Source organism: Carassius gibelio, chromosome B14 (genome assembly GCF_023724105.1).
Source record: "Carassius gibelio isolate Cgi1373 ecotype wild population from Czech Republic chromosome B14, carGib1.2-hapl.c, whole genome shotgun sequence".
Classification (NCBI taxonomy): domain Eukaryota; kingdom Metazoa; phylum Chordata; class Actinopteri; order Cypriniformes; family Cyprinidae; genus Carassius; species Carassius gibelio.
Window position 1 is genome coordinate 24,317,091 of NC_068409.1, and position 18,472 is coordinate 24,335,562.

General features: G+C 34.2%; 1 protein-coding gene and 1 long non-coding RNA gene across 4 annotated transcripts; both read right to left on the reverse strand.

Annotated features, from left to right (window-relative positions):
• Positions 1–10,170: 10,170 nt before the first annotated feature.
• spata4 (spermatogenesis associated 4) lies at positions 10,171–12,780 on the reverse strand. Its single transcript, XM_052573810.1, has 6 exons — positions 12,517–12,780; positions 12,026–12,155; positions 11,753–11,871; positions 11,297–11,517; positions 11,048–11,197; positions 10,171–10,340 (listed from the first exon to the last, which is right to left on the reverse strand). Exons 1-5 carry the CDS (start codon positions 12,615–12,617, stop codon positions 11,088–11,090), a joined length of 681 nt encoding a protein of 226 aa, XP_052429770.1. The 5' UTR covers positions 12,618–12,780; the 3' UTR covers positions 10,171–10,340; positions 11,048–11,087.
• A 1,038-nt stretch (positions 12,781–13,818) lies between these two features.
• Positions 13,819–18,119, reverse strand: LOC127971048 (uncharacterized). 3 transcript variants are annotated; one of them, XR_008156733.1, is made up of 6 exons: positions 17,085–17,469; positions 15,936–16,055; positions 15,609–15,735; positions 14,739–14,882; positions 14,124–14,316; positions 13,819–14,020 (listed from the first exon to the last, which is right to left on the reverse strand). It is a non-coding gene; the product is annotated as an uncharacterized LOC127971048 (long non-coding RNA). The 3 variants fall into 3 exon arrangements; XR_008156732.1 differs by lacking the exon at positions 17,085–17,469 and adding an exon at positions 17,932–18,119 and having other exon boundaries at positions 15,609–16,055; XR_008156731.1 differs by having other exon boundaries at positions 15,609–16,055; positions 17,085–17,470.
• Between the last annotated feature and the right edge of the window lie 353 nt (positions 18,120–18,472).

The window sequence follows — 18,472 nt, forward strand, 5'->3', positions numbered from 1 at the left end:
TATTTTCAGTTCCTTACTCGAAATAGCATCAGCAGAGTATGTGTAAAAGAGGAAGTATATGAAGCACATCTGAGAGATAAAAGAACAGGGAGTGAAAGCTGAAATAATATAAGATATGGGGACAGAACCCTTGCAATATTAGCAAGCTTATTTACGCTTATTAAAGCTTATTATTGTGTCTCATGTGTACAAACTCCGCTTTCCCTATACAGCACTGCTAAAGCTCACTTTAATAGTATTTCTCATAATTTTGGCCAAGTGTTATAGAAAGACAAGTAATTTTGCGATTAGTGGAGCTATCACGAGTCACAGCACATGTTGTAATAATAAAAAATAAAGGAGTTGAAATATAATGATGACATCTTGAGCAGGTTTTTCAGCTTTGCTGTTTCTGTGCACAACATGGATGAAATATGAGGTCATATGGTGCACTCACGTGAATTTATGTGCGTGTGTGATATTCCAGGGAGTGACAACAACATAGAAGGCATAAAAGACCATTTGTTTTAAAGTGAGCTTAACTCACTTAATCCGACTGTTTGTTACAACCTTTCAAATGATAATGATTATTTGGTACAGTTTTTTTTCTGAATATTGGCCTCTGAATTATGAAATTAGTTAGAAATTGTCCCACTTTATATTTAGTGGCTTCAGCTAGTATTTAAATACATTTATTCATCATTGGGCACAATGCACTTATTGTGTAAATACATGTTTTTACATTGTGCTTTAATAATAAGAATACCTGCATGTAATTACACCTGTAATTTATTTCATTAGACTGATGACCCATCCTTTACACCTTAACCCACCATTGAACCTACCCATACCACCAAACCTGTCCCTAACCTTACCTGTATCCCACCTCAATAGCAGCAAGTGTTTTGCAGTACATGAACGCAATAAGTACACTGCACTTATTTTCTGATGCAAGTACATAGTAGTTAAGGCCACTTAATATGTAGATAAGTGGGACCAAAATTAGAAATAACTTTTTAATGCTCTATCCATTTTTAGAGAAACATTTGTATTCTTTTTTTATTTTTTTATGATTTTAGCTAACCAGTCTACATTACTTATTTGAATCTAAAACAACTTTCATTTAGTACTGATGCATACTATATGATTTTTCTGTCCTTTACAATTGCTGCTTGCCGGATTGTACTTTATAACTGGTGAGAAATCTACGACTTTAGATAAACCAAGATGGTGCACTAATATTGCTTTAAATGAGAAAAAGTGCAACACACAATAGGGCAGGATAAGTCCAAACTTTTAAATGAAAGAACCAATCGCCAATTGGTAATATCATCGTGTCACTGCAGCTGCTGTTAGCTCAGGAAACAGCCACTGTCCTGAGACATGCACGACTGGCTGGTTCAGCCAGAAATTATGATATTTGAACATAAAGAATACATTTGTGTGACAGTTCGTGTCAGATTTTGTTGCTGATTTTAAAGTCCGCATGAATTCAGATTTGACAGTATTGACTTTTTAGTGCACATTGCTAGTCTTGACGCAGACAAATAATCCATGCAAGTTAATCCACAGAAGAAAAAAAAAATGCTTGTCTTGGTAATCTTTAATCAAAATGTGAACATTTGCTTTCACTCTGGAATGGCATTACTTCTGTGATGACATCAGATTGGTGGCTCGGGCAGAACATCCTCCACCAAGCCCCTCAAACCATTAGTTTGCTGTGAGTGAGAAATGGAGAGGAGGAATGCTAAAGTACAACCTGCCCTATGTTTAATATGCCATTTCAGTTAGAAATATATCACAACACTAAAGTAAATAGGTAGCGACTTCACACACACATTATATATGTTATTTAAGTGTGAGTGTGGCAACCCATTTTTGGCATTTCAGAATATCCTAACTCAAAAAGATACAGTAGGACTTGGTCTTGGATGTCCAAAATAACAGCCTGTAGGCATTGCAAATATGGCCGCTCGAGTGAACACACTTAACTTGAAAGGGTCTTTGACAATACAAGGTCTCTGAGACTTTGTCAAATTTACAGTGTTTGATATTTTCTATGTTTGTCTACAATGAGTATCCATATCAACTAATTGGCCGCTTATAAAGCTCATCTCCACCATCAATGCATGAATTATGAATCCCTAGACAATGTATTTTAACTATTTTTTTAAAGGGACCATGAACTGAGAAACCAAATTCGACCTGGTTTACATATTGTAAGTTTCAGAGCTCAAAATTGTAGTCCAAAAACAGCTTTTTTTTTTTTTAAACCAATCTGACTTTTAATTGCAAACAGACTTTTATGAAAAGATACAGATGGACTGACCATAATACCACAACTTGTAAGTAATAATGTTAATTCTAATGCTAATATGACTAATGTACAGTCAGAGTTCTCTATCACAAAATGATTAATTGCTGTTTATGTGTCAGTGATTGAAGCCAGTGACTAAACAGTCAACTTCTCAGTCTTCCTTTTAGGAATTATGGAAATAAAAAATGTTTTTTTTATTTTTTATGTTCAACTTGTACAGTAATACTTTCATGCAAATGTGTTAAACAGTTAATATCAGTGGGTATTTACACCGAAGTCTTTAAGAAGAAATGGCAATTTAATCCGTTTTCAAATGAGAGAATCTAATATATAAATCCTAATACAGCAATGCCAGAGAATCATTATGGATATTTACCAGCAATCTAGAAATTCCTATTTGTGTTGCAATGTAGTTTAACAGATACAGTACTTGAGTTTTTACTGGCCCCATTACTTGACACCAAAAATGCTGACACTTTGAAAGATTACATCAACATGTCCTGGCCAAAATGCTAACAGATTTACTTTACCAGCAGTTTTAAGTTCTAAAATTATTGTGAAGGCCCACCTGCTTTCTTATTTAGAATCCAAGAATAGCATCTAGTTGCTACTGGAATTGCATTAGGGGCTACTCACACAGAGCACATTCTGTATGAACAGCCCCTAACTCTACCCCCAAAATGACTGCATGTCCTCTGACAGTAACAATTTGTCTAATGTGTTGATATACTGCTATGCCATGTTTAAAATTCCTGTCCTGAGTAGGGCTCTATTTCAGGAATAGCATCTCTGCAGACATAAAACACCAAATGCAGACTTACATTTGACACTAAATATAATAGGATACAAGGCATTCTGTATTCTGTTATCACACAGAGTGTTTAAGAAGTGTTTCCCAGCCCTGCTTCTGGAGGCACAATAACAGTACACGTTTTCAAACTCAAACCCACCTGATTCAACTCAAAAGCTCGATGGTGGACTCCAAGACCTCAAGCGGATGAATCAGATACATCCAAAAATCTGTACTGTTGGTGTGCCTCCAAGAACAGGGTTGGGAAACAACAGTTTAAAGAACAGATGGAAACACTTTATTTTGCAGTCTCCTTGTCAAACGTTAGAAGAAAATTTACATGAAACTAACCCTAAACCTAGCCTTATAGTAAGTAAATGTTATTAATTAATATAACTCAGTACTTAAATGTGTAATTACACTGTAACAAAAAAAATAAAGTCATTGACACTGGCTGAAAAAATGTTAAAATCTTTTTTTGTCAAATATTGACAGTCCCTGAACACAACTTGTAAATACAATTTTGAGTACATATATCTGTAAAATTGTCTAATTATATCTTATAATTTCTACTTAAATGAAAATAGCAGATCAAATTTATTAAAATATACAAAATGATTCCAAAATTAATTTCTAAATAATATTGTAATAACAATATACGCATTTGATAACATTAAATTATATATGAAATTATTAAATTACCAAACATTCATAACTGACACTGACTGAAAAAAGCAAAACTCTTATTTTGTCAATAACTGACAGTCACAGAACAAACCTTGTAAATCAATAATTTGAATATATTTTGTATTAAATAAATCAGATTTTTTGCAATTTTTTGGACAGCTATATCTATCTGTAAAATGATCTGATATCTAATGATTCTCAATTACATGAAAATAGCAGATCAAATTTAAATATACACAAATAAATATTTACATAATGGCTAAATAATATCGTAATAACACTTAGATACTACATTATATAATATAAAAGTATATATCAATTATTACTTAATAACAATGTAATTAATATAATTAAGTAATAGTAAATGAAATGTATTTGGATGTATGCTTAATAATAATTACATGTTAATGCATATTACAATTACTAAAATTTACAGTAAACAATAATATCTAAATAATATTGATTTATAACTTTCTAAGCCAATAATTCACAGATTTGCTATCATTCAATTATAACATGAAAGCATATCAATTATTAAACAATTAACATTATTTAATAATAAGATTTAATTATAGCTAATGAAATGGATCTTTATGAATTCATCAGGCATTTACAGAAGGAAAATGACCTCCAGTGTGATTGCCACATGTCATGGAGTCTATGCAGGCACAAACACAGCCACACCCTGGTCCCTGATGATGCTGCTTTTCTGGGAAGGTAGTGGGAGAGAGACGTTGGCTCTTTCTGCCAAGTGTGTGTGCTGTACGTATGTGCATGTGTTAATGTGTGATGCATAGGCAATGAGTATGGGGTGGGTTTTGGAGGGGAAATCCAAAGTTAATGAGCGATACTTTAACACCCAATCCCCCTTCTGGCTAGTCATGTTTCTGTCTGGATTAAAAACACGAATCCGAACACCCCTCCTCTAACTCTCAAATACATGCTTCCTCCCTGTTTTGCGCTGCGGGCCCAGATGAAAAAACACACAACAGATGGCTTAGCGGCCTCTACAAGGGCATCTAGCCGTCTACATGCAGTTCGTTGGCAATGGAAAGCATCGCACAAAATGTGTTCCAGTGTGCGTGTATTCTGAAATGCTTGCAGTGAACGATACCATCGCCCGCTCGATTGTAGCTCTAGCTGACTTGTTACCATGGAAACACACTTTAGATGTCGCCTGTCCAGGAGGCAGCGCATGCACACATACATGTATGCACCGAGTACACATTGTGCACAAAGCATAAAACACCATGTTTCATATGCAAGCTAGCACAGAATAAATCTTGACTGGGTTATCCATTCTGTCACGGTCTTATGTTACACCAGGATGGGTGTAGCTACTAACCAAATAAAACAATTCATAGATATAGATTTGGATATATTTATTTAAGATTATTCAATTATTCAATCCAATTCAATTCAAAAAAAAATTGTGGCCTAAAATGACTGATTTTGCTGCGGCTTTTCTCAAAATTTGTGGTGATAGTTGCTGCATTTCTTATTGTTTTGCAGTTAAAATATACCACAGACAACATGCTTCTAACATTGTTATGACTTTAATGACTTCGAGAACCATTGTAGGGCTCCAGGCTAACATTTTTTGGGACACCAGTGCCATTAAGTTCTACAGAAGGTGGCTCCAGCACCTGACAGTAAAGCCTAATCGCACATGTTGATCTCGGAGATGTCTGTTTGATGTCTGCATTTACATATGCAAGATGTATTTTTTAGAGTGTTTGCTCATCTGCAATCTGCAATACGTTGTGATGTTTCCTGTCAGATGTCAAATAGAAATGTATTAGAATGCATGTAAAACAGCTTCTGAGACGTTTATCAGAGTACACAGCAGATGATTCCCAGATCTTTAGCAGACGTTTTACAGATGACCTTGTGCTGTATGGGTAGATGAGATGCAGATAAAGTTAACTTTTACTACTGTCATTCATAATTTAATAAATACAAAAAATACATGTCAGGGAGTGGAAATGGATGGTAAGCCTATATAACTCTCTGCAGCCATGTACTAGTGTAATTTAAGTTTTTATTTTTATTTTTATAAAAGTCTTTGCATTCCTACATTATGAAACTTATAGCTTTATATATGTCCAATGTAGCTCGTGTATATTGGTCATGATGAGAAAGCAAGGCTGTTCATTCCATTTTTAGAACTACTGCGTAGTGGTAGTAAGATACGTTTTGGTCGATCGGATCCCAAGTGGACAACACAAAATACAAGTGTAAAAATGGTGTGAAACATTTCGATCATTTTGAAACACTTTCAATCACTTCCAGAGGTAATCAAAAACACATTCGACCGGATTGTTTTCGTGGTGTAGATGCTAATCTGGTTGAATGCATTCGAGCAGCCAAAAAATACCGCTTACCGACCTAAGATGTACAAGGACATGTGCTTATTAGATGGTATTGAAACTTTGATGGGCCAAATCAGAAGTATTATTTTCTGTAGGTACAAGCATGTAATATTAGTGAGCAGCAACTTTGTTTTGACATTTAAAATTATGTTTTGATGCTGACGGACATTTCCGCACATTTATTCTTCATGATCATGTCAGAATGGCTGAGAGGGCTAAAGTTATCGCGCACTAATATTACGTCTGCTTATACTAATTGCTGCTAGTGTTGTTAGCAAACATGGTGCACCTGGTCTCACTGGATGTCCGATATGGTCCTTTACTGGAGAACATAAGATCCAGGGGGCGTGGTTGGATCCAGACCCAAGTCCTCCCACCTTATATAGACCTAAACCAATCCGTCTCCGCCCCCTGATCCCTAAACCAGCTAAGGACCAGCTAAGGGACTTGTGTACTGCAGTGAGAGGCTACTGGGATGTCCTGCCATGGGGGTCCATCGTTTCATTTTCAGGCAATTTTGTATGTCTCACAATGATTACTTATTAGGTCAGTAGGCAGAGAGTAGGCGGCCTTTTGTGGTCGCTCGAACACATTAGATTACGCCACAACTTGGTCGAATGCATTTTCGACTACGTCTGCAAGTTGTCTAAAGTGGACAATCTCAAAACATTTCACACCCCTTTTACACCGGTATTTAGCGTTGTCCACTTGTGATTTGATCGACCAAAACACATACCAAGTGTAAACCGTAGATAAGCCTTAACCCTTTGCAAAGAAATATAATCCATTAAAATGTAGAAAAAAAAATTGCAAGCAACATTGATAATAATTCGAAGAATTAATTTAATCTCAGAACGATCTCAAAATAAAAAGAACTGCTAAAGTCTGATTTTGTGGTAGCTGTTATTATTGTAATATTAATTACATAAAGTTATGAAGGATTTCTAATGTCTGACGTCAGTGTTGAGTACTACTGTAAGGTTAAGGGTTAACTAAAGGCATACTTTAAAATTATTACTTGAAAACATTTGTTAGAAATTAGAAAATGTAATCACTTGCACTACTTAAGTATTTAAAAAAATTACACACTAGTTTTTAAAATAGGGTAAATTTTACATTTCCAAAGGAACCTTCCCAACGCTGATCAAACATGATCAAACGCAAATCATGTATTATGATGAAAAATTATTTTCACAAAAATATTAAGGAGCACACCTGTAATAATAATGCAAAATGTTCCTTGATCAGCAAATCAGCATATTCAAATGATTTCTGAAGGATCATGTGACACTGAAGACTGGAGTAATGATTCTAAAAATTCAGCTTTGCCTCATCAATACATTTTAAAATATATTCAAAAAGAAAACACTTGACATTTAGGAAACAGTGAAACAGATTGAATTTAATGTAATGTAATAATTTTACAATTTGACTGCTTTTACTCTATTTTAAATAAATTTAGCCTTGGTGAACATAAGAGACTTCTTCCAATTTTTTTTTTTTTTTTCTCCAGTTCCCTGCTGTTCAGAGTGCTGTTTTCATTTTCTCACTTTGACTGAAGACTCCTGAGCTTAACAATTCTTTAAAGGCTCACTATAAAATTAATACAGAAGTCCACCAAGGCCATTTTTACAACAATATGTCACCACAATGAGTCACATGATGGCACCAATGATGGCTGCTTTAATGAACCAATCTAAACCAGTATACTTTGTATATGCAGTAGATGGATATAATGCATATACAAATGTCGGTCAACTAGTGGCGATCCATACACTAAAAGTTTATACAAAATATGTTCCACAAAAGTCATGAGGGTTAGTAAGTGATGATTCTTTTAATGAAAAAAAAATACCGTACTTGAATTTTGCGGTGAACTGTTCCTTTGAGGATTCTCAGAAAAAAATAAATAAATAATTTGATGTCAAATCATGGAGAGTAGGACAATGATTTCAGTAACATCTCAGCTGTGCTAATGTCTAAATGACTGCATTCAGGGTCATACCATTCACACCTCGTGGCATTTTATTCCATCCACACAAACCCTATTATTTGTTTTTTTAAATGTCCATTTCAGATGGAAAACAGCATGAGCATGTAATAAGGAGGAGGGTGAGAAACACACAGGGAGCGTGAGAAAGACGAGGTGGTCTAAAAAGTTATTTTCTAGGCACGTTGATGAAAAGCAGTATGCTTGCTTTAGATATCCATGGCAACCTTATGCTATGAATTGAGTCTGGAAGATGCATGGTAACACAGCAGATACACTCTTTATGTTTGACAGTGATGCTGAGCGTGTGAGAGTGTTTGTCTGTGTGTGAGACTGAAAGGGACTGTGTGTGTGATACTGTGTGTTTGTGTGTGTACAAGGGGAGAGAAACAGAGTAAAAGAGGCAGAGGGGGTAAACAAGGACCTGGGCAACTTGCCTAAATCCTGCCTGTCTCACAGTGAGTTTGCTAAATGAATATCTAATTTGCAGAGGGTCTTAGATGGAGCGGAGAAGAGTACATGCTGTGCCTTTCAACTAAACTACAGAGATAACAGAGATCCAACAACAGGCTGTAGAAGGCCTAAGAGCTACTGGGGTTTTTTTAAGCTCAGATGATTTTATTTTTGGTTTTATTTTATTTCCATAGCACTCAAAAGGAGATTTTTAGGAAAATGTCCAGACTGCTCTTTTTATACATCCAGAAAAACCCCAAGCTGTCCCATAAAGAGCCATAGAAACATCAAATCACAAGAAGGTGAAAAATGATTTTTAGTAACTTAACTGATTCAAATATCATCACAAAATTAATAAGAGCTATGTATGAGAGCAGAATTAAAATGATTACCGGTATATAGATATATCCATCTATCAATTATTGGTTGAACTATAAGAAGCAGTTCTTCTGAAAATGATTAATTGTTTACACTTTGAATATGTGATTTGAATATCACAAGAGATGGAAACATGCATTATATTATAATAGGTTTGTTGACCTGTATTGTGTGTAGAGAATTCAAATCCAATGCCAATCAGAACAACAAGCCTTTAGAAGGACAAATGTTCTCTCAGTGAAATGGGTGAAGTATAATGGAACTGAATATCGTTCTACCTTAGTTATTTGTGGTCAGGTAGACCTTGATTTGCCAGTGTTTTATAAAATCAGGGATATTATTGTCAGAAATGAATGCGTGTTACTGGTTACATCGCAGCTCAAAACTGTTTGTTTTGATGAACATCTTTTTGCCTACAGAATTGATCACAGACCCAGCGCATCTCTGAAAGTGTTTACTGTCAGTGAACTCACTTATTACAAACCTTTTGATGTGCAGATGTCCTATGGGTCTGATAATTTCTTTTGTTTTGTTGTACCCTACTGTAATCTTATTCAAATTTAGCTGTTACTTGTTCATGTCTCTGTGAAGTTAATGAGTTTGTTTTATCCATTTTGTATTTCTGTGCAACCCCTCATGAATTTGACTGAACTGTTGAATGTTGTTTTAAAGTAGCCACTTTGCCCAGTTTTTAAATAAAAATTAGTTGTTATATCTGTCTGAAGACTCTTGATTTTAGATTTGATAATGTACATTGACACCATAGAACAAAGTAAAAATAAATTTTGCACTAAAAGGAATACTTTCTTGATAACACTTTGACTAATCCATAGGAATAACAACAACATCAAAAGGTGTTAAATGACCCGTAGTGTAAAATTTTAAGGTGTTAAATGACCCCAGTGTAAAATTGTAAGGTGTTAAATGACCCCAGTGTAAAACTTTAATAACAATAGTAAGTGTAACATTTTACACTCTCAGTGTTATTTTTCAGCACTATAAGGTGCCATTTTAACACTGTAAATTCAACACTACAAACAGTGTACTTTTAACTCTGGAGAGATTGGGACCATATATGATCTTTAGTAGTGTTAAAATTAACACTTTAAGTGTTAAATTGACACTGCTGATTTTACTGTGTAATAAACGTGGATTTTTGTTCTACTTAAACATGGACAACAAAAGCAGCTTGCACACTGATGTGTATGCTTGTTAAACTGGTTTTTATTTTTTATTTTTTATGGTTGGTTTTTAGAGCAACATTTTGAAGTTTGCTTTGAAGGCCTTTGTTAGACATCTACCTTAAATAGTCTCATAATTTGCCTCCAATATCCGCAGTGCATTTGCTTCTGATGCCAGATGATGTCACAGCACCTGCATATAAAGAAGACAAACATTACCTAGATACAATATAGTTAAACAATGATAATACACTTGAGACTCATGTTGGAGGCAGTATATTTTAGTATTATTTATATACTATTATAGTATTCATTAAACTTTTTAGATTTTTTTTTATATTTCTTAAATTTTTTAATAATTTCAGAAGTAATTTTGTGCTTGTCATTTAGATTTAGATTTATCTTTTTTAGTCTAAGTAATTTTTGTTCATTTTAGTATTTCAACTTAAGTTATTTCAATTAGTTATTAAGGCAACATTTTCCTAATTTTCAAAAATCATCTCTAAGTTTTTTTTTGTTTTTTTTAATCTATTATTTATTTTTCTTTTCACTTTCATCTTTATTTTCAGTTCATCTCAATGAACAAAATAAATGTTTATGCTGTGTAGTGTATTTTTCTCTCAGTTGTTTTGAATAAGTGATTTATCAATGAATTATTATTTTGAGTAGGTTCCTTTTATTTAAACGGGTAAGCAAAACAGTTTGTAGATAGCACTAAGGCTTTATCTTATTTAGACCATTTTTGTAGTTCATAGTCTTTCCAGATTTTGAGGATTTTTGTGATACTTTCGCTGTGAAAAAATAATTTAAAAAAATAATAAATAAAAACAACCAACAACACCAAGGTTTTTTTTTTTTTTTTTTTTTTTTTTTATATCATTATTTAGACTGTTGGCTTACATATGTCTCATCTTCTTGTTGTCAATGTAGAGCCAGGAACTTAACAAGCTGCTTGACTGGTGTTCATCTGCAGGTTTGGGTCGCTCTGGTACGCTAGTGGAGGCAATCTGACAGCCTGTTCTCCAAGAGTGGGCTTAACATTGAATCGTTCTATCAAGAAGACAAATAAATATACTCGACAGTATAGCATCCTTCCCCAAGACATACAAATCTCAGGGCAAATCAAAAGATGCATGGTGTGTTACTCACTTGGGTCTTGTGTTCTCTCCTCTTTTCTCTGTTCTATCTGTCTGTGTATGATTGCAAGAACCTTGCGCTGGTTGGTGATGATGTTTGGTTCAGCTATAACCTCACTGAGACTCAAGTTGCTCTTTATGGCCACTGAGGCTGTGGCTCGAGCCACCATAGGCAACTGGTCTTGATAAGCCTTATCTGTGAAGTCTTGCTCCACCCTCTGGATGGTCTGGATCCTACAGGATTCACAAAAAAGGTGCGAGATGAATTAGTTAGTTTAAATAACTAATTGGTTTAAATATAACTGTGTCTTTTGAAAATTAAAAATGGGCTTTATATACCAGAATGGAGAAAAACTAAATATGAAATTGTATTTGAAAACAATGCCTAAAGGGCTATTTGGCTAATATTTGATTTACATTATCTAATGGGAATGGAAAATGCATAAAGAAAGTAAATATGAACGCTCACCTTCTGTTGGTCAGGAAGGTGTAGATGTCTTGCACGAGAAGCTCTGCAGCTCCAGGTTTACAGTGGATTGTGCCATCTATGACTTCTTTCAACAGACTGATGTTTTGCTTCTCAAAAAACTTTTAAATAACCAAAGGTATATCACAGAAAATATCTTTATTAAACAGCTAGATCGTTATTAAATTGGCATGCTTTTAAAGCACAATAAACAAATCATGAAAATAAATGATCAATTATTTCATGTAATTTTATCATTTCTGATATCTAACTCACTCTCTCAATCTGGGACCAGTTGGATTGTTTGGTAGCAAGTGAAGCTCCATTATCATAGGAGTGCATATGAAAATCCCTTGGGAAGTACCAGGAAAATATTTCGGCCACTAGGTATCCATTGGAAAGGTCTCTTTGGTCAAAAGACAGCAAGGCATGTAAGCACATCTCATATTTAGTAGTAATTCAAAGTCCTTAGTCTTGTTTATTTTTGAAAATAGTTTTTGAAACACGTTTGTTATATTTTTCATGAAACCAGATGTTACATATTAACTTTTTATTCAAAACGAACAAAATCGACGGATGTTGACTAAATATTGAAATAGAGTCCTCATTGGGGAATTTTAAATTAATATTTACTGTACTTGATGAGAAAAAAAAAAAAATTACTAGCAACATAGCACTTGTGAACTTTTATACAAGTAAAAATATATTGAGATCCCCTAAATGGCTCAAGTTTTGGCGATTTATCGTATCTTCTCTGGCGCACTCACCTGCGGACGTTTTTTGGGAAAAACGATAAATCAAGACTTTGCAGCCATTTCAAAACCTCTCGTGGTAGACCAGCCTTCTTGGGGGGCTGTGAATAGGCCATTACTTACTATAGGTAACGACAGACAGAAACGAGGAGCAGCCTTACATTTGTTAGAGGAAAAGGACAAGCCCCTTCGGTTCATTGTTTACAGTCGCATGGAAACGAGCTCGACGACACGCGCTGGAGTTGATGTGCTGCCACCTGCTGGCAGATGATATGTTTCATTTGTAGAACATTCTACTGTGATCTTTTTTTACACTATGGAAGTCTATGGCTACTGTCAACTGTTTAACAACATTCAGCCTGATGTAAATCATGACAGTATTGTATTTAATATTTTTTTAATTTTTTTTTTTTTTGGGGGGGGGGGGGGGCTATCCCTTTAAAGGAACACTGGATCACTGGAATGAGATATTTTTAAATCTAACAAACGTTGCGAATATTAACCATGGTTTTATTGTAGTAAAAGTTTAGAAACCATGCTTTTTTTGGCGTATTGATTCCCATTTGTATAACCACAGTTTTAATAAAAATACCAAAATACCATGGTTATGGTTTGTGTAGCAAAACCATGGTTAATTTGTGGTTAATATGGTTCAACTTTTTGTTGTTGTTTTTTCATTTGTAGTAAAACCATGGTTATATTCGTAATATATCTCGTTCGTAATATATAGGCCTATATTTTATTTATTACAGTAAGATAATCAAAATTGGGTATCAGTCCTAATTTTATTTATATACCATCACTGGCGTATTCTTGTTAACCTGTTAAATGTCACTCACATTTTTAAACAGACTTGAAATTGTGTGATCCAAACCTACATTTTTATAATTCATTACTGAAAACATTTTGTAACATGACTTTGTACCATTTTCATGGTAATGCAATGTTTGATTTTAAAATGGGTTTCAACGGAAGAATTTTGAGATTTTACGTTTTTCAAGTGATATATAATTTCTGGTGATTTCTAAAGTGTGATAGAGAAAAAGGCAACAAAGAAGACCTTTTTTTGACAAAGGTCAGAACTCCTGTTATACTCTTGCCATAAATTAATCTATTACTTACATAATTTTTAACAAAAAAGATTGGTAAAATATCTATTTAGGAGTCCTAGACCTTTCCAACGATATATAGTTTGTCATGATTAGATTTAATTGTAATATAGTGAAGTAAACGTAGGCGTCCTGTATACGGGACAGGGTGACAGTTAACAGGTTAAATCAGACCACAGACACAGGAAACAATTATTATTAAATGGAAAAAGGTAAAAACAGCTTTTATTATTTAGGCTATAAGTCAAAGTAAGTCATTAGTACAGTAAAACCAAGCAAACATAAGAACATTATCTATATTGTAGAAAGTTCTTCATGGCTTTAGGGAGGGGCTAATGTGGTAGAGTCGGGAACATCCCAAACTCTCCCTGATTTGCTGACGGCACAGTTGACACAGATAACGGGTGTCACTGTAAATGATACAATACTGATAAAAGCTGATCCAGTGAAACATGTAAAAGTCAAAACATCAGTGACTTTTGAGTCTATCAGTCTGCTGCATATGTAACCCACCTTCATAAATCAATAGGAAATCCATCGGTAAGGCTCCCTGGAGGAGCATCCTCCATGGACCGCTTATACTCCAGGTTGCGTGCATTTACATCTGCCCCAAATTCCAGCAGGAGCTTCACTATGCTTATTCAGTCTTTCTGGGCTTCTGCATGAAGAGGACTCTCTAAATGTGTGCCTCTCTGCACATTTGCACCTGTGATAGTGAAAATCCAGCATAGGTTATTTTCAGAAAATATTGCATTTTGTTTGATCAATGTTTCATTTCTTATTCCAATCTAACATTATAAACTATTTTAGTGTCATTTTCATCACTTGTATTTTGTGTCAATGCCTGTAAAGCACTATGAATTGCATTGAATTTGCTGAAAGGTGAGTTTGGTTTGATTGATTGAACCTGAGTTGTGATGAGATAAAATATATATATATATAGTCATTTGAGAGTCATTTCTTTTATTTTCAGTTTCACTCACGTAAAAATCAATCTGACACTAAATGAACTCACTGAATCCATCAGAGCGGCTACTGAATCAACACTTAATAAACTCCATCTTATTGCTACTTCAAACATTGTTCATCTCGAAACTAATCTACTTTTTATGTACTTGTGAAACTTACTTTAATTATAGGCTGGTTGTTTTAAACTGATTGCCATAAAACTGCTGTTTGTTTATCTACTTGCACAGTGTCTAGACATCCTAAACGGCCGGCTGAGCTGGAATTAAGCAATGGAGACACTCCATCTTCAGTTGTCACATTAACCTGAACACACAGACATTGAATACGAGCCAAAAGAAGAGAAAGTGTCATGAAATTATATGAAAAATGCAACAGCTGAACACAAATGTATATATATATATATATATATATATATATATATATATATATATATATATATATATATATATCAAATATTTTTTTCTACAATTAATACGTGAATAGATAAAATAAGTAAGCAATAGAATAATATAGTATACCGTATTATACACTATAATAATAACAAAATAAATTATATAATGATTATATAAATATAAAAAAGTATTTAATATAGATAATTGTAGTTTTACAAAAATGTTTTACAAAAGAATAATATATACACATTTAATGTGTTACTTGCCATTTCTTTGTATAATCAATTGTGAAATTTACTAGGAATTTCAGGGTGAATATTGTTTCTAATCTAAACCATTTTTTCAGTGTAGAACTAATAACTAATAATAGTTGATAATTTCATTTTTAATAATTATTGAAAGCTAAAAAACCAATATAATATTATTTAATGCATATAATAATGACAAAGGAAAAGATGATGATTATATGAAAAATATATAAAAAAGAATCTAAAATTCATAATTTAATAAATATATTTAATCATCATCATATTTCAGTGCAATAGAGCAAAAATCTTCCACTGTATTAAAAAATGCAAAATTTCTGTAACACAAGCCTATAGCCTGCGTATCAAGACCTGTGAAATGAAAGTGTTACCAATCATCCCTGCAGAGACGCTGGCTCCAGCATCTATCAGTGCTCTGGAACAGGCAACATGGCTCTCTATGTACACGTCATGAAGAGGGCTAACGTGGTCTATTGTCCGCACATTCATGCTGGGGCCCTGAGGACAGTTTAAGAGAAATGAATATTGCATTCGAATGTGTAGGATTCTTTTATTCCAGATGGTGGCAGCAATGCCTTTCACTATCGTGCATGACAGCTTACGCTATTCACCTCTACATCAAATGTGTATTACATTACCTATCCGGTAGAGTGCATGTGACTACAAGATATAAGTACTACACGTATTAATATAATTACTTATTTCTTATATTAAAGTTCAACTTAAGGTCATTTAAATGAGAAACTATCTGTGCAATGAGGGTCTTGAGAGCCAGCAGTCCTCCTTGTCTGGCAGCATCATGAAGAGCAGAGCGGACCCTGGAGAAGAATAAAAACAGTGATTTGCCAAACAGGAACTTTAGGAATTTTAAATATAAATACTATCTTGTATACATACATGCATACAGATATACAGATTGAGGACCCAAAATCTTAGTAGTGGAAATCTATCTATTTTGCCTTTTCAAATTTATTAAAACAGATATAATGTTTTTTTTTAATTATTATTATTGAATTGTTTTAATAATAATGTTATATGTTTATATGTCAATTCTTTAGCAATATCCCAAATAAAAGTTTTTGTTAACATAAAAGTGTGTGCTGTGTATATGTATTATGTATATATAAACACATGCATGTATATATTTAAGAAACATATGCTATGTTTATGTTAAATATATGTATATATAATATATAAATGTATATTTATATATGAAATATTTTCAAAATACCATTATACATAAAAAATAAACACATAAACACAGTACACATACATTTGTGTACTGTGTACACATACATTCGTTTATTATGTAAAAAACTTTTATTTTTACAGCACTATCATATATATATAACTCATGTGTGTGTGTGTGTGTGTGTGTGTGTGTGTGTGTGCTTCTATTTTGCATTAATTAAATTTTCTAATTTAATTCACATTTTTCCCAATTAATTGTTTTCTACAAAAATTATATTTTATATTTTATGTATTACAAACGTCTAATTTTGTCATTACTTTTTTTATTATTATTAAAAGTCAAATAATCTTATTTTAAGATAGCTGATACAGCAGTGTACACACCAGTCAATATCCAGAATAACTTCTGATGCATTCCACAAGTCATCATCATCACCTCCCTTCATCGCTCACTCAAATATAATATTATACTTCAAGTCAAAAACATAAACCAGCTCTCTGTTGACACAGTTTGAACGGCCTCGCAAATCTGTATCTTTCGATTTTCCCTCTTAGCTTCACATTCAAGAACAATTAATTCAAGAACACAGCTCACTTTTGCACTCAGGATATTGTAAGTCGGTCCACGTACACACGAAACATATCAAAGCACCAACCTTGGCTGGTTAACCAGCTCAGCAAGACTTCCACTTTGACAGAGCTTGTGTCCCTTCAGGAAAATGTTTCCTCCTTATATCATTCTCTTCAAAAAAAATGCTTTAAAAGAGTCACTGAAGCTGTCTGCTGTTTTTATCTATGTTGCCCTACTTAAATTGCTTAGTAAATGCCAGACTATGGCAATCCCCTGTGACTATCGCCCGTCTCTGTTCCTCTCTCCCTGATCTTAAACTTGGAGAAGCAGTTTTCTGAGATGCTCTGCGAGACAACTTGTTTACACCAAAAGCCCTTACTGCTGTTTATGCGGCCCGGCTGCACTGTTCAAAATCTAGCAGACATGCGTCTGGCTGCACAAGTGCTTGATAGACTGAAGATAACTGCGTCTCTTGTATAGTCAAAGGGTGGGGGTGGGGGGGTGCGTGGCCTCAATTCTATTTATACAACTCTGTAAACAGCAGCCTGGCAGCCATTCCTGAGCTTCCATGTGCTTGATGTTGCATGTTTAGGATCTTTGGTCATGTGATCATACAGTAGGCACTGAAGCTCAAATATGAATGTTAAGAATGTGCTTTGGAATGCAGATATGACACTTCCTGAACTGTTTAGTGTTTGAAAAGCATATCTAAAACACCATAATGTAAAACGGAACTCCCTGTTGTGGTCCTCATCACATGCAATGGCAGCTATTATAAACAAATAAAGTTACACTGCAGGAAACCCATTGTGCAATAGTAATATCCCCAGTGTTCCATATATATCAATGCAAACAGGCCATCATAAAGGGTAAACGCTAGCAATAGGACATTAAATCCACACTCCTGCTACCCAAGTGTGCGCTCTACTTACCATGTCCTTGACCATTATCATAGAGCTCAGCTGAAATCTGGGGAGCCTCCTTGAAGTTGCCTTTGATGATGTAGAAGTGCGTGAGTAGATTAAGGTAATTCTAATGAAAAGTTTGAAGCAGAAGAGGGCCAAGATGGTGAGGTAAACATTGGACAGCTGTACTGCAAATGGCCGTTAAGAATGTTTTGTGGCAGGATAAGTGCACTGTTGTATCCCACCCAAACAACACCCCCCATGCACTTGGGTCCTTACTGCAGCTCAAGTAAGAATTTTATATCATTTACACCTGTGTATATATATATATATATATATATATATATATATATATATATATATATATATATATACACACACACACACACACACACACCGGGGCTAGTAAAGGGGCTTTTCACCTGTACACAAATAAGCAGTTGAATTCAATATAATACAAAATACTGAACCCTTTTCTTGTTTATTTTATCCAAATAAATAGACTACAACAAGTTGTAGCCTACTGAGAGAAATGATGTGCAGCAACTCAAGAAGTAAAGTAATACCT